Source organism: Antedon mediterranea, chromosome 8 (genome assembly GCF_964355755.1).
Source record: "Antedon mediterranea chromosome 8, ecAntMedi1.1, whole genome shotgun sequence".
In the NCBI taxonomy this organism is placed as follows: Eukaryota; Metazoa; Echinodermata; class Crinoidea; order Comatulida; family Antedonidae; genus Antedon; species Antedon mediterranea.
This window is the reverse complement of record NC_092677.1, coordinates 25,885,728-25,901,857: the sequence shown is the minus strand read 5'-3', so window position 1 is coordinate 25,901,857 and position 16,130 is coordinate 25,885,728. Positions and strand designations below refer to the sequence as shown.

Below are 16,130 nucleotides of genomic sequence, written 5' to 3'. Positions count from 1 at the left end.
TTGACCAATCAGCGACTTTGTAGTATGGACCTTTCTAATCCTAGGTCAAAATATTTATTTTGAATTTTATGTTTATTTATATTATTCTAACAAAACAGTTAATTTATATTGATAGTAATAATTTAATTTACCATTAGTAATTGATTTCTAAAATCAGAAAATTCTAAAGATATTTATTGGAGTAATTAGCATTTGATTACAATTTTGAAAGGTTAAACTTTAGATTTTGTATTTCCGGTTAGGAGTTTCTAAGCGACATTATACTTTTAAGTTTTTAACGAAAACGAAATTGTATATAGAAAAGAAAGTAGGTTTGACGTTATTATCATGAACAAGTGGTAATTGATCTGTATAATTTCTGTGTGAATAAATTATTTAGCTTCCCTGGCTAGCTAGCCAGCAGAGTATGAGAGTAGGCCTCTCTGTTCTGCTGTCTCTTCTTTCTACTCTGATCTTAGTAATATAATATCATGCTTGGCCTACTACTCTAGTCTACTACGCGCTGGCCTAGGTAGTGTAGTAGTAGTAGAGTACTAGGCTAGCCTCTATCTAACTAGGCTAGGGCCAAATGTTTTTTGTAGAAAGAGGGCGAGCTTCCTAACTACAGTACCAAACTAGGCTAGGCCTAGGCCTAGCTAATAATTAATAATAATAGCCAATAAATAGAAATTGTCTTCAGTCACCGTTGCCTCATGTTTTGAATAAAATAAATAATAAATAAAATATATGAAAAACCTTATCTACCTAGGCCTATCTCTTTATCATTATTATATTATTAATAATTAAAGAAAAGTGAGATTTTTTATAACAATAATTTTTACAATTAAATTTATAAAATTCTCATGCGCAGGTAACTAATGGATCATACCGCAAACTCCATAACTGTGTTGGGTACAGGACCGTCAAAACCTACCATCTTTGAACGACCAACCTCATCCGGAAGAAGATCAACAACACCTAAGCTTCTGCAACGCAGTGGAAGTACTTTAGAAATCTTACCAAATGAGGCTGAAGTAGTAGGCCTTAGAACTGGGCCTAACAAGACAAATAATCATCATACCAAGTCTGATACAGTAAAAGATACACCACCAAGTTCACAATCAAAAAGAGAAGATACAAATAATTCTAATAAAGTCAGTGATAACAAAGTGTCTTCCTCGTCGTCCCATAAAAAAGTTGTCTTACCATCTGTAAAAAGGGACTTTGAAAAATATGGAATGCCAAACAATGAAGAACTTGAATCTTTTGTTCGTAGTACGACTCCAACTCTAAATAAAACCTCGATTACGGATAACAAATCAACTTTAAACTCGCTTGAAACGAAACATGGAATGCCAGACAACGAAGAATTTGAATCGTTTGTTTGTAGTACTACTCCAACGTTAACAGTTGCTGAAGATAAGTCAACTTTAAACTCTCTTGAAACAGGAGTTCACGGGATTAAACTTGAAAGTGCTAAACAAGCAGTGACTGTAACAGATGACTATTATGTAAGTCATCGTAGTAACTCTTCCACTGAGCACGTAGATCCTCAAATAGATGGCACAGGACGTACAACATTAAATTTAAACGAGAATGATAAGATTGACGTCAAAACAAACTCCATTAAACAAATGAAAAGTGTTAGCAATGGCTATTATGTAAGTCATAGTAAAAATGAGGTTGATTCACAAGATTTCAAGCCTAAAACAATCGTAACACAAAAAGCATCGAACGAGGATGCTGACAGTGACGATAGCGGTGATGAAGTCGACGAGGAAGAGAAAAAAGCACCAATTGAATTGCTCGGTGAATTTCTCGAGACAGTGATGGAAAAAGATTACGAAAACGCTCAGAAACTTTGTCAAATGATTTTGATTTATGAACCAGAAAACAAAGAAGCCATTGAGTTTAAACCGCTAATAGATGAAGAGTTAAGAAAAGAGAGAGAACGACAATTATGGGGGAGCAGTAGTGAAGAAGAAAGTAGTGATGAGGATAGTGATGATGATGATGATGATGAAACAGAGGATGAATCTGATACTGATAGTGATGAGGAGGATGATGATGATGAGGACGATGAAAGTAATACAGAATTAAATAAAAATTAAAGTTTGTTTATTAACTATTATAAATTTAATAAAGTAATTAAAAGAACTAAATGAATTGTAAAGTCTTAAAAAGTGATATTTGTCACCATTTCCAACATCAGTATTTTAATTTCAGTACCTTTACCTCCAAATTACATTGACAATATAACTGAATAGCTATCCATCCTACACATTTATTGTTTATAATATACCGTACATTGAATAAACTTACTATCACGTTTTAAAGTACTGTATAATCGTTGCCTTTTGTAAATTAGGTATCAATAATGCTAAAAACGAGTAATAAATGAATGTACAATTGTTTTTAAATTTCCACCTTGATGAAGTTAATTTTGTGTTTGGCGCCCTCTGGAGAAAGTGAACAAGGAATTTTGATTTTGACATGACCCCCACTGTAAAATGGAATCGCCGAGGTAGGTAATTCCCCTGCCACCATGCCATGTGTATTTGGTTCTGGACAATACTAGTTTACCTATTGGTGGTAATAAATTGGTAAGTGTGTAGAATAGGATGTATCGATTCAACTAACTTAACCCTAACTAAAGATAGTTATTGTATTAGTCTACTTTGATGTTCCAATATACTAGCTAGGCCTAGGCCCCTCTCTCCTAGATAGATAATCTCACAACCGTTTGGGGGCGCTGTTCATCAGTGATTCTAACATCGCGATAGAAAATAGTTCCACGACTGAGAAAGATACCCAATTGGTTTTTGTTGTATTGTGCGGAAGGATATCGCAATTTGACCGAATTACTTCCAAATAACGCTCGAGAAATAAATTCCGAACCTATATTGGCTTTTCCAAGCGCGTGATTTGATACAGTGGAAGTTTTTTGTTTACATCAAATATTTCAGTACTTTTTAAGAATAGAAAGGAAATCGTTTCAAGTTTTTTGGTTAATGTGTTCGTCTTCTTCAGGTTTTAAAGTATAAAGGTAGGTAAATCATAAATAATATTATTGTGACTGCTAAACATAATAGGCCTAGATGCCTTAAAACATTACTTTTTTGTTGCCTTTGTCACTTTGTCGTATCGCTGAGCTAGGCTCTGTTCGTACGAGAATTGAGGGCGCCCTTGTTAATTTTACGGAGGCTACACGCGCGGTAAACGATGTTTTCGCCGCTGGCTACCATGTTGTATGAGCCCTATACTTAGGCCTAGAGATACAATATCAATGAAACATAATTTGTCGTAGATTCTCTATCAGCTGATAATAATTAAGAAATATAATATAATTACATAATAAATTATAATCAGGATCAGGTGCCGTTTTCGGCCACCTCGACTTATATGGACTATACCATTATTATGGTAGGGGTGTGGTGTGTATTATGTTTTATGTATAGAAGGGTGTCTATTGAATGGGAAGACAATACAATTGTTCTGTTATGTAACATACAGTACAAACTACTGTACAAGAAACAATACAGAACATCAAAAACTAGCAAGCATGCACTTTTTAATAAGGCATGTTATTACTGTATTAGGCACTGTGTTACGCAATGCCAAGATTTTGTAACAATATTACTATATTAACTAGGCCTATGTATAACTTACTTACTAAATACTATATATAAAAACTAACCTAAACACTATAGTATAATCAAAATTAAAACATATTAAATACTATGTTATGCCTCTCTTGATTTCAACACATTAAATTTTAGTACAATCGGATTCGAAATTAGAAAATCTTAAATACTAAGTAGATAGGTAGATAAATCATATTTTTTATTTGCAAGGGATAAATCTCAACATCATGGATTTGAACCTGGTATCGGTAGACGAACATAATTGAAGATTCATTGACATAATTATATGTTTTTTGTTTGTTTTACCTCACCAGATACATTTACATTTAATTCTAAGTGTAAAACGAATTAGATACAGAAACACAATTCATATTCATTGACATAATTATATGTTTATTTGTTTTACTGATTACTGATACATTTACATTTAATGTTAAATGTAAATAAATGAAACGAATGTAGATACAGAAACAAAATGGTAACAGATTCATTAACGTAATTATATGTATGTTTTCTTTAGGCCTACTGATCACCTGATACATTTACTTTTAATGTTAAATGTAAATAAATGAAACGATTGTAGATACAGAAACAAAATGGTAACAGATTCATTGACGATATATATATTATGTATTTTTGTTTTATACGACGACTCGGCTATAGTTGGATACGATTATTCTCTGTACCTTTCTGAGATTATTCGATTTACCGATTATGGCAACAATTTTCTTGAAATAAACATAAATAAACGAAAGAAATAAGAATTGATTTTCGAAAACATTGGTCTGACAGTATACATTACTTAAAGGAAAGGAGGCAGAGATTGTTAACAATTATAAGTATCTGGGAGTAGTGTTTGATTAAAGCTTAAATAGGTGGACATGTTGATCATATACTCTCTTAAATTGGTCGACTGAATATTCAATCGATACGGTTGATTTTTCAACTTTTGGCCGACTGTGAGTAGGGACAAATCGGATTGATTGAAATAACGATTGAAGATTTTCAATCGATTCAAAGATTGAAAAATTTCAAACTAAGAAGATTGGAAAAATTATTTTTTCAACCAAAATCGATTGACTTTTTTGTTTAAATACGATGCTTAAAAAAGATACGTTTCTTATATATATTCCATTTTGATTTTATTGAACATAACAACAGTATATTACAATAGTCAAGACACTGCTGTAGTCTTTGTCTTTCAGTAGTATAATTATAAATTCAAAAACTATCTTATATGCCTTGGTGATATACCCTAATTCTTGGGAGGGCATCTACAAAGTCCACAAATATCATTCAGGAAAATATAGTGCAGCCTAAATAAAAGCCCAACCATGGCTTCTATAATGTGTCTGAATGAAAGTACATGTTGAGTTATGATGACCATCCAATTGACAATAAATATGGCTGTGCAAATTTTTGTCCTGAATACTATTTTCTAACATCTGTTGCATCCTGTAAGAATAACAAAAAGCATAACAAACTGTTATTTATCATAAAATATTTGATAAATGTACGCATCTTTAGTAGTAGTACTGTACTATCTTTATCATTGATAATTTTTTATTTTCAATATGGTCTTAAAAAGCAACGGTGAATAGTTTTGCTATTCAATATTATCAGAAAAGAGTATCATAAAAACTCTTTTCTCTAATTTAAGTAAATTTTGACATTCGTAATTTTTAAAATGAAAATAAAAACTGTACTATTAGTATTAATTAATATGCTTACATGGATATGTTGAATGAACAAATTCACAGCTTCTGATTTGGTTCATGCTCTGTAGAAGATTGAGACATATAGTATGCTTCATATAAATCAGCATAACAAGACCATTAGGCCTAGTGCACAAAATAAATTATAAAACATTAATAATAGTAACACAAATAGTAAAAATAATAGGCTAGTTCAGATTCAGTCAAGCCACCAATAATTAGGCAATCTTTTTCTAGCATCAGGTCGGTATGTCGAGTAGTTTCTTCTAGGTTGGAAATATTTTTTAATCCAGTCCCTGTTCAGTTTTAAAGCTTAAAAAACACGAATTTATACACAATTGACATGTATAAATACAGTGATTTAAATACAGATACACAACATATTATTATTACTTACTATCAAAAAATAAATATAAATCGTTCAAGATGATGTCCATGTTGTTATTGTGAATGATTGCAGCCCGAAACATCATTGACATTGTGTAGTCAAGCATTTTTCCTGTGCAATAGATAGAAATAATATGTTTCTACTAAATGTTATAGTACTGTACAGTATACACAGTATAGCCTATCGTCATTATTTATTAATATTATAATTATTAATTATATCATAATTTATTCGTAGGACGCCTAGCTAGGCTAGGCCCTACTAGAGGCTCTAGCTATAGGCCTAGCTAGGCCTCTAGGGCCTAGTCTAGGAAATAGTATTAAAGTAGGGCCTAGGCTTAGTAACTAGGCCTAGTCTAGCCCTATTTATTAGACCTAGCTCTTCTCCAGCTAGACCTACTAGTTAGGCCTAGCCTACTAGGCTAGTACTAGCCTAGGCTAGCTAGGGTAGGCCTAGAGAACGTCATCAAGAATTACAACAAAGTAACGTTTTTTTAGTATTCATTAAAATTGTTTATACAATGGAAATGCCTATTCAACTAGGCTAGGCCTAGCCTACCCTAGATAGAATAATATTCAAGGCATAACACATTTGATTTAGTAAATTTAACCTAGGCTACTCACTAGCTAGGCCTATAGCCTAACTCGGTAACCGGCAAAAATAAACTCGAGCCGTAACCGTACACCACACTCGCTGCTGTCACGTCAACTAGCCTACTAACTAGGCCTAGATCTGTGCTGTGGCCAGAAAATGTGCGCGGTGGTGGTGGTGTGAATGTAGGCCTCAATGTAGCGTATGCCTTAGATTCAATTTAAAATAAATGATTACCAACCTTCTAAAATAGATATTGATTCAATTGGTATATGTTACGAATACGGTAGCTCGTAAATTGTAGGCAAAGAATCTAAAATACGATCGAAGAGCATGAAGACACTGACTCTGAAGATCAGGCGGGCGGGAAGCGAGGAGAGGGAAGACAAACTTTTGTTGTCCGCGCGCTTTCACGTCACAATATATTAGGCGCTGATTGGATGTTGTAATCAAACTTTCTATCAGTTGAAACTTTATTTTCAACTGGAGCGTATTTCACGTTCATGAATACCATATTCAGTCTAAAAAGTTTGGTTTTAATCATCAAACGTAAATACGATCGAAATTTCCAATCGATGAATTTAAGAGAGTAGTTAAGAAGTTAAATACAAGGCTGACTGCTTGAGGAAACTCAATTCTTTGGGGTAAAGCAGGATATTTGTACTATAGAATGTTTTACTAATCAGTGATGTTCTATTTGGGGATATTGTATGTTGGGCTGAGAATATTTAGTAAGTGAATGTGGGGATCACCAAATTGAGAAGGTGCTGGGAGCGGGGAAAGTATAAATTGGCTTGTCTATGCAATTGCTTGACTCGTTCTACAGCGAACAGCTTGCCGATGTATTCCATGCTATATTGGAAGACATGAATCATCCTCTTCATTGCGACATTATCAGCTCCGTTTTTTTGCATTCGTTATTGTAACGTTTTGATGCAAACGTTGTTCAATTAGAACATGTAGGCCTATTTCTACACAGAACGTTTAAATACGTGAAATGTTCTGTGTTTTCTGGGAACAAAATGGTACAGATTCATTGACATAATTTTAATGTTTATTTGTTTTACTGATTACCTAATAATCAGTATGTGATAGATCTTATTAAATGTACTACTGTCATCTTTGTTAAATATACTACTGTGTTATCGTTAGATAAATTATATTTTTTATTTGTAACTGGAATAAAAACTAATTTCTTTATAGGCCTATACTTTCTGTATCCGTAAAAAGTATTCAATATCCACCTTAGGGAATCCACCTAATATCCATTTTAGGGAATGATACCTAAAATTTATATAGAAATAAAGAGCCATAATATACTGTATTAACTTGAAAGCTGAAATTAATTCTACAGCGTGTAGGGCGTAGTTGTTTTCCCTTTGTTGCTGAAACATAATGCACTAAACAAAAGAACAAAAGCAGCAGTATTTTAACACATTAGCACACTCAAATAAAAAATGGGACACCCCTATTTTCCCATCTTTTTATAATGGTATAGTCCATACAAGTCGAGGTGGCCGAAAACGGCACCTGATCCTATAATCATAAAGTACATAATAGCAATTATCAAGTATAATTTTAGAGGAATAGAATAGGCCTAATAAGACTTTTTAATTATATAACCATTTTATTTTCATTCGCAACTAAATTATTTAATATTTTATATGTAAGCATAACAACACTATGGTATTCACCCTAAGAATCTATTGTTACAATTGTATTATTTTTACTTTAATTTACAGGCTTTAAATTGTCTAAAACTATTGGCAATTTTATTTAAGAACATGGAAGAGGATAAAAATTATATTGGTGTTTATTCTGATGCGATAGGGATTAACTTATCCAGTCTTGAGGAAGATGCCGTTTGTAAACTTATTGATGGTCAACACATTACTAATGGTGCTGTCCTTGAAATGCGAGATGTTGTGCTGAAACTAAAGCGGCCAATTTCGACACACATCGCCTGGATACTCAAGATTTTAGGACAAAACAATGTTGACGTGAACAGTATAAAGAACAGTACATTGCGAGCGAAAATTGTTGGTATCAAGAACATGCGACGAAAAATAATCAAGAATAACAAGTCAAAGTTAGATGCCTTCTTATCTGAACCATTTTCCATTCCTGTTGTACAAAACCAGAAGCAAGCTGTTAAACGAAAATATAAAGACGTTCAACTATCATCTTGTAAAGATTGCGAGATGCAGGTTTTGGTTAATGAAAAGTTAGCGGCTGAGATGAAGTCGTTAGAAACTTCAATTGATGACCTAAAAAAGCAACTTGAAGTTAAACCGAAAGTAGTTGTAAAGAGGGTTGGTAGCTGCAAACGATTAAACCAGACAATTAGACGAAAGGATATGCAGATCCAGTCTTTGAAGGGGAAAATAAAGAAAATGAAGACAACTATGGGACAACCAATAACACCGGCAGATCAAGACCTGACAAATATGAAAGTTCAGCTACAATCAGTAAGAAAACAGAAATACAGACAAACAAGCAAATATAAAAAGAAAAGTGAAAGTCTGGAGTCAGATATAAAGAAACTGGAAGACAACCTTGAGGGACAACGGAGTAAAGTAAGGCTTGAACAGGATGAAAACACAAAACTCAACGAAGAAATTGCTGCATTTGCTTCAACTTCAAGAGAGATTGTAACAAAGAAAGATGGAAAGACATTTAACTGGCCCGTTAGAAATGCAGTGTATTTTTGCCTTGAGCAAGAGGTTCCAGCAACAAACATACCAAACGCCAGTAAGGCAAAAGGCACACCACAATAAAGACGACCGGACACGTAAGACTCAAGTAGAATAAGATCTTTATTCGTCAAAACCAAGTATCACAACAATAACATAACAACCAGCGGCCATGATATATGAGTCAACCCAGATAGGGGGCGCTAGACTGGCGTAATCATTTTTTTTTCTCTTCTCATAAAACACAAAAGTCAAAAACAAAACAAAGCAAGCAAAAGCACTCAAAATCTAAATTGAATGGTCGGAACTTAACTATATAATACGAATGAAACATTATAAATCAAGAACGTAGTCAGAGAGATGACTAGGAAATCTGCGTGGATGTGCGATGAGACAACTGTGCTGGAACTTCCATTGGTGATTCTTCCGGGGTCTGTATGGATGATGACTTGTCGTTCACTACAGTATGCGGTTGAGGAACTTGGTTGTATGAAGATCGGAATCCTGCCGGATGCAGTAACTTGTTTGCGTATGCTACGTGAAATGAGAGAGATCTCAAGAATTCAAGTTAGCGAGGTGCTGGAATCTGCTAAAGACACAACTCTGAAGTATGATGGCACTAACAAGAAGGGTACTCATTACTTAGAAGTGCAGATTGCAGACCAAGACGCAACTTACACAACTGGTATAACCAGACTTCCATCCGGGACAGCTTCTGCAAATACACAAGGCATACTACAGACCTTTGAAGATTTAGGGGCAGCAAGCCAAGCAACAGGAGGGTCTACTTCCAAACAGCACATTTTGAACAAGATTTCTAACACGATGACTGACCGTTGTGGCGTAAACAAGGCTGTCAACAAGGAGTTAGTTGAATCAATGTCAGCTGGAAGCCAACATCTGAATGAATTTTTTTGTGGGATGCATCCATTAGATACGTTCGCAAAATCCTGCGACAAATCAGTCTCAACATGGGAACAGGACAACTTGCCCGCTGAACACAAATCCATGAGTTTCCGTCGTAGAAGTTTAAGTGGAGCCCAGAGTTTCATCGTTGCCGTCTGCAAGCTTTGTTTCAACAATGCAGTTGGAGTGCCTGCGGAAATTGATGTATACTTAAAGCGTAAAGGGATAAAGGTAACCAACATCTTATCACCGATAATGGGAAACCGGTTCCATATCTTGTACCGTAATGCTGGAGCCGTCCATCTTCTATTGCCCCATATTGTGGAGTTTCTGACCAAAGTGTGGCCTCCTACTAATGATTTGCAGCGAGCTGTACTTTTTGATAGCAAGACAGCTGAATACCTGACAGGATGCCGTGCCCTTGGCCTAATAGGAAAGTATGTCTCGGGTCCATGGATGAGGTTGGTAGAGAGAGACCAGAATATTCTTGACCTAAATATGCCATTCACCCTTGCTGTTAACAAAATGGAGGAATGGAAGCTTAACACATCGGTGCTTGTAAAAGGCGAAGCGGATTGTTTGTTTGCAGATGTCCCCATCATTAAAGATGCTGTCTTCTATAACTTGACTGCAACTCGTGAAGATGATCAGCAAGTTGAAACTGTGTTGTCGATGCTTCTTGATGTTATAATTGATGTATGTAAGAGACAACTGGACGATCAACTTCCTGGTGGCATACATCATGATCCAAGTGATTCATTGAAACAACAAGCTAAGTCATGTGTAGGAAACAACATAAGCGGAGAGCGAGTATTTGGACTGTTAGACCATTATGTGAAAAGAGCACCAAATGCAAGCCTAAGTTATATTGAAAGCAAGATTGTCTATAAATTGAACAGGACATCAGATTGGTTGGCCATGAAGCCGATAGAAGAACGAGAGGAGTTACTGTCAAAGGCAAGAATATTGTGTTTGCGGAGTAAACGGATAAATGCAGAGAGAAGTGAGACATTGACAATGCAAAAGAAGCAGCATCTTGATGATAAGCAGAAAGAAATCATCGGTAGGGCAGATAGGGCCAGACTACTCAACGAAAACCTACTAAATGACCTAATGCAGTATGGTGGACTATGGCAAAATGATATAAGTATGAACTCAAATTTGGAGGTGCTAACATCCAAGAAAAGGCAACTGATTGCACTGAAGGCTCAACTTAATGTTCGAAAGAAGATTTTGAATCAGAAGGCGGATCCATCCCTGTTCTGTTTTTCGTCAAAAGGCAAACAGTTTTCCGTTGAAAAATTGAAAGAGAACCTTTCAATTCTGATGTCTTCAGAGGATTTGGATGACCTGCATATCAAGAACATCATCATGGACCCCCTTATTCTTCTTGAAAAGAAGATCAATCACCTGTGGTCAAACGATAATGAAGGAGTGATATCTGATACATGGTACGAAGGCAACATAACTGAATTTAAGGAAGAGACTGGAGAATTCAAGATTGTATATTTGGACCCAATAACCAAGGAAGTTGACCATTACTATTTGGATACTGACGAAATTGTTGCGGATATGAAGAGTGGTGATCTGATAGTCATATGGGACTGAAAACGTTCAACGTGCTTGAAAAATCTAAAAAATAAAAAATAAACTTTAATGAAGGATACTTTACAAAACAAACGGTTCTTTTCAGAACCACCAAATATCCAAAAGAGATTTGATTGGTACTTTGTGTAACACAAATAAAAAAATTAATAAAACATGACATACAGTAAATAATACAATAATTGACAAATATTTTTATTTAAAAAATTTTAAATATTAATTATTATTTTTGAAACTAACCTTTACTTTTTATAATGCTCGGACAATTAAATAAATAATAATCATTAATAATAGATTAAATAATAATTATAATAATATTAGTCATTTTGGAATTTTTAATATAATAATAATATTGCACAGTCTAGACTAGTACTCTTTTTAATTTAAAACGCTGTTGCAGCAGGAGGGGGAAGAAGAAGGTTCTGTAGGTGCACTGAAGCGCCAAATGAGTAATATGATATGATTTCAGGCTAGGGGCCTGTAGTATTTCTATAAAACGTTACTCTTTATATTATAGCTTTCAACAATGAATAAAGTATCTGGACAACAGATGGCTAACGAAGCTGAAGAAGTTATGCTAAAACAATTGAAAAAGTCATTTAAAACAGTCAATGTACAAGAAACGCAGTGGAAAGAAATCAATATTAAATCTCTTGTGTTGGTTGAATCGCTGTTGAACTTGGCTGAACAGCGAAACTGCTGTCTGAGAGCGGTTGAGGCTGCAAATAATCCTGTCGTCGCACAATTCCCGGACTTGGCTGATAGACTTAACGCATCCCTGCTGTATTCCATGGAAGTGGTGATGAAGAAACTGAGAGAAAACATGTAAAAAAAGAAATTTGTCAAAAATATTATTACAATTTTGTTTAAATAACTACATGTTGATGATACATGATGATTATTAATAATATTTTTTATTTTCACTAGGCATTCTCTTCAAGAAATACAAAAGAAAGTGAGTCGAATCAATAACAATAGCATGGAAGTGTACAACAAACATCACAAAGTCTTGGGGCTAGATAGGGCAATCAAACGGTCAGCCACTTGCCCTTCCATATCCGATATGCTTGAGTGGCTAGCAGATCTGGCGAGAATTTTCAGTCAAGAGTATCCTTGATTTTTATTTATTTCTATTGATCTGTATTTTGGTTTTATTATATTTTATTATTTATTACTGTATATTTTAATGCACTTGTCAATTGTATGGCCCAGTATACGACCCCCGGGAGTCATTTGTCTGATGTGGGTAATACCATGACGCACCCGTGTGTCAAAAATGTGACTTGTCTTTAGGCGACCATGACGCACCCATTTCCACACACTGTGACCATGTTGTTCATGATAAAGTGACAAATAGGAAATACTAAAAAAAATAAACAAAAAAAGTGACGGACATTGACGCACCATTGTTCAATGATGTGACGTACCATCTAAGTTTTTGATGCACCTTATTTGTGAATGACGCACCTCTCCTGGGGTTGTATAGTGGGTCATACAGCAAGTCCTAGGTTCTGTTGGTCACAAAGATGAAATCTCTTTAAAATTTACTTAATTAGTATTTAAGTGAACATAGTTATTAAAAATTTTAAATACAGTTATTAAAATCTTTAAAGACTTTTTGTCAGGATTACAATGAGGAATGTGCTGTTGGATAAAATTAGATATGAAGACGAGAATTCCATGAAGAAACTACGAATTGAATTTAAAGAAGATAACATTACAAATCATGCACAAGGTAACTATGCCAATTTGAATTCAGTCAATAATACTACCGAAATAGTCCCATGAGCCTAATTATGAAATTTGGCAAAAATTAGATACAGTACAAGAAATGTTGTCTTTGTAAAAATGCATATAAATTTTGGTTGAAGATCACGCTATATAAACTTGGTGTAATTGTACGTTCATATGCCATGCACGGGTTACGCATTTTTTAAATTTAAATTCTTTATTCATGCCACGTGGGGCAGTTTCAACGAGCACTGAAATAATAAATTTTTTTAAATGCATAGTAATAATAAATTAAAAATACAAAAATCAAATCACATTTAAACGTAACATTTTAAATCTACAAGATCCATATTTATCCTTTTCATAATTCATAAATTAAATAAAAAAATTTTTTTTTTTTCAGATAATGTTTTAAAGTTGGTGCTGTTTCTCGAAGGTGATTAATTTAGAGATTTAATCAATTTACTTTTTGTAAAATATAATAAAAAGAATTAATTGTTATACAAAAATGCTTGTCTACCTATTGAAGTCTTCATCAGGAATGATGTCACCATGTTTTAAATTTGTTTATTTTTACTGGTAAAATATGTTAAGATATTTAATATAAACAAATCAGGCACAGAACATTAATTCTAAACCGCACGGTGATATACTGAAATTTAATTAATTAATTTGAAACGATAAAGATGAGGAAATCTGTGAGAATGAGAAAAAGTCGCCCCAACCGAGACTCGAACTCGGACCGCCTGCTTGATATGCAGATGTCCTAACCATTAGACCACTGGGGCTTTCATGGTATTGTTCGAACTCGATTGGATAGCGACTCTTTAACATTCTCGGCGTGGTACGGCGGAACAGCACTAGTCCTCAGTTGTACGCACGCGCACCAGAGATCAAATTGATACGCCCTCATCTTACAGTATTTTTATTCACGAGGCGGGATCTCAGAAGAGATACTTTTAATATAAACAAATATTTAATATAATAAATAAAATTATATATTGCTACAGTATGTTTATATGTATGTAGCAAGGATTAGTTAGATAAACAAGTAAAAAGTTGTTAGGAATAGGTGTAGCCAAACAAGTATTATGAACTCATTTCTGATTCAGTAAAAAAAAACGTGTGTGAACACAGTGCTAGAGAAAGATAACATAGACCTAATCCTGGCTTAGTGTGAATGCAGGTTTATATCTTTACAGTATAATACATAATAACAAAATGTATATCTTTACCTTGTAAAATGAAGCGATTTGTTCTTGTTATTAAAAATCGACTGGAAACATCCAAATAGAACATTTCTTTCAACATTCATCAATGACAATGATTCTATTTTATTTCTAAAGCTCTGTCCACACTATCAAACTAGTTTGACAAAAAAAATGTGATGTGCCCAAATATGGTAGTGACTGATATGCCCAATATGGTAGTGATATGACATCATAATGTCCATATATGTGCACATCACATTTTTTGTCACATAAAGTTTGATAGTGTAGACAGAGCTTAATATTATCTTCTTCAAGTAGAAATCAACTGGTTATTCTTCTCCTTAGAAAATCGACCTGAAAAAGATCTGTAGAAAAAGCTCCAACTTTCAATATGCAATGACATCAAATGATATTCTATTTTATAATATTTTATAACTTCATCTGTAAATCAATCAATTATTCTTCTCCTTAGAAAATTGATCATAGAAATAGCTCCAACTTGTTGTTTCTTTCAATATACAATGAAATCAAATGATATTTTATTTTATAACATTATAACTTCTAGAAATCAATCAATTATTATTCTGCTTAGAAAATCGACCTAAACAGATCCATAAAAATGCTCCAACTTTCAATATACAATGGCATCAAATGATATTTTATTAGTATAACTTCTATAAATCAATCAATTATTCTCCTCCTTAGAAAATCAACTTTAAAAAAAACAACACAGAAATACTTCCAACTTTTTGTTTCTTTCAACTTCAATATAAAGCAACATCAAAAGATATTTTTTATTTTACAACATTTTATCTTTCGAGAAATCAACTTCCAATGGTATATTCTTCTTTTTATTGAAAATCGAACTAATAAAGGATGCAACATAAAAATACTTCCAACTTGTTGTTTCTTTCAGATTCATTATATCAACATCAAATTATATTTTATTTATTCTACAATATTTTATCCTTCGAAAAATCGTCTTCCAATGGAATATTTTTCTCTTTTGAACTAAATGATACATAGAAACACTTCCAACTTGTTATTTCTTTCAACTTCAATATACAGCAACATCAAATGATATTATTCTACAACAATCAACTTCCAATTGTATATTCTTCTTTTTATTGAAAATCGAACTAAAAGATGCAACATAAAAAAACTTCCAACTTTTTATTTCTTTCAACTTCAATACAGCAAACAATATTTCATTTATTTTACAACATTATATTTTCCAGACATCAACTTCCAATTAATTGTTTTTCTTCTCCTTTGAAAATCGAATTAAATCTGACACATCATACAAAAACTTTTTATTTCTTTCAACTTCAATATATCAACATCGAAGGAAAATTGATTTATTTCACATTATATTTTCCAGACATCAACTTCCAATGGTTTTTTTCTTCTCCTTTAAAAATCGAATAAAATGACATCATAAAAATACTTCCAACTTTTTATTTCTTTCAACTTCAATATACAGCAACATCAAATGATATTTATTTTATTTTACATTATATTTTCCAGACATCAACTTCCAATGGTTTTTTTCTTCTCCTTTAAAAATCGAATAAAATGACATCATAAAAATACTTCCAACTTTTTATTTCTTTCAACTTCAATATACAGCAACATCAAATGATATTTATATTACATTATATTTTCCA

The 16,130-nt window shown here is 33.3% G+C and overlaps 4 protein-coding genes and 2 long non-coding RNA genes across 7 annotated transcripts in view; 4 read left to right on the top strand and 2 right to left on the bottom strand.

The window, feature by feature from the left end:
• Positions 1–226: 226 nt before the first annotated feature.
• LOC140056150 (uncharacterized) lies at positions 227–2,437 on the top strand. Of its 2 annotated transcripts, none has more exons than XM_072101429.1 (2): positions 227–307; positions 851–2,437. In XM_072101429.1, the coding sequence occupies exon 2, from the start codon at positions 858–860 to the stop codon at positions 2,088–2,090; it is 1,233 nt and encodes a 410-aa protein (XP_071957530.1). In that variant the 5' UTR covers positions 227–307; positions 851–857; the 3' UTR covers positions 2,091–2,437. The 2 variants fall into 2 exon arrangements, with proteins under 2 accessions (XP_071957530.1, XP_071957529.1); XM_072101428.1 differs by having other exon boundaries at positions 244–338; positions 851–2,436.
• A 1,977-nt stretch (positions 2,438–4,414) lies between these two features.
• On the bottom strand, positions 4,415–6,896 carry LOC140056909 (uncharacterized). Its single transcript, XR_011846840.1, has 4 exons — positions 6,559–6,896; positions 5,736–5,837; positions 5,355–5,464; positions 4,415–5,078 (listed from the first exon to the last, which is right to left on the bottom strand). It is a non-coding gene; the product is annotated as an uncharacterized lncRNA (long non-coding RNA).
• A 2,474-nt stretch (positions 6,897–9,370) lies between these two features.
• LOC140057738 (uncharacterized) lies at positions 9,371–11,567 on the top strand. Its single transcript, XM_072103460.1, has one exon. The coding sequence runs from the start codon at positions 9,371–9,373 to the stop codon at positions 11,522–11,524; it is 2,154 nt and encodes a 717-aa protein (XP_071959561.1). The 3' UTR covers positions 11,525–11,567.
• Positions 11,568–12,047: 480 nt separating this feature from the next.
• Positions 12,048–14,531, top strand: LOC140056151 (AFG2-interacting ribosome maturation factor-like). The gene is made up of 4 exons (XM_072101430.1): positions 12,048–12,346; positions 12,449–12,628; positions 13,147–13,256; positions 13,656–14,531. The coding sequence occupies exons 1-4, from the start codon at positions 12,048–12,050 to the stop codon at positions 13,694–13,696; spliced, it is 630 nt and encodes a 209-aa protein (XP_071957531.1). The 3' UTR covers positions 13,697–14,531.
• Positions 12,200–15,300, bottom strand: LOC140056152 (uncharacterized). Its single transcript, XR_011846727.1, has 3 exons — positions 14,488–15,300; positions 12,926–13,032; positions 12,200–12,332 (listed from the first exon to the last, which is right to left on the bottom strand). It is a non-coding gene; the product is annotated as an uncharacterized lncRNA (long non-coding RNA).
• LOC140056147 (WD repeat-containing protein 97-like) overlaps positions 13,669–16,130 on the top strand; it is a 29,747-nt gene continuing 27,285 nt past the window's right edge. Inside the window, exon 1 of the mRNA XM_072101423.1 lies at positions 13,669–13,688. The gene's annotated coding sequence lies outside the window, so the exon portion shown is untranslated. The remainder of the gene's footprint in view (positions 13,689–16,130) is intronic.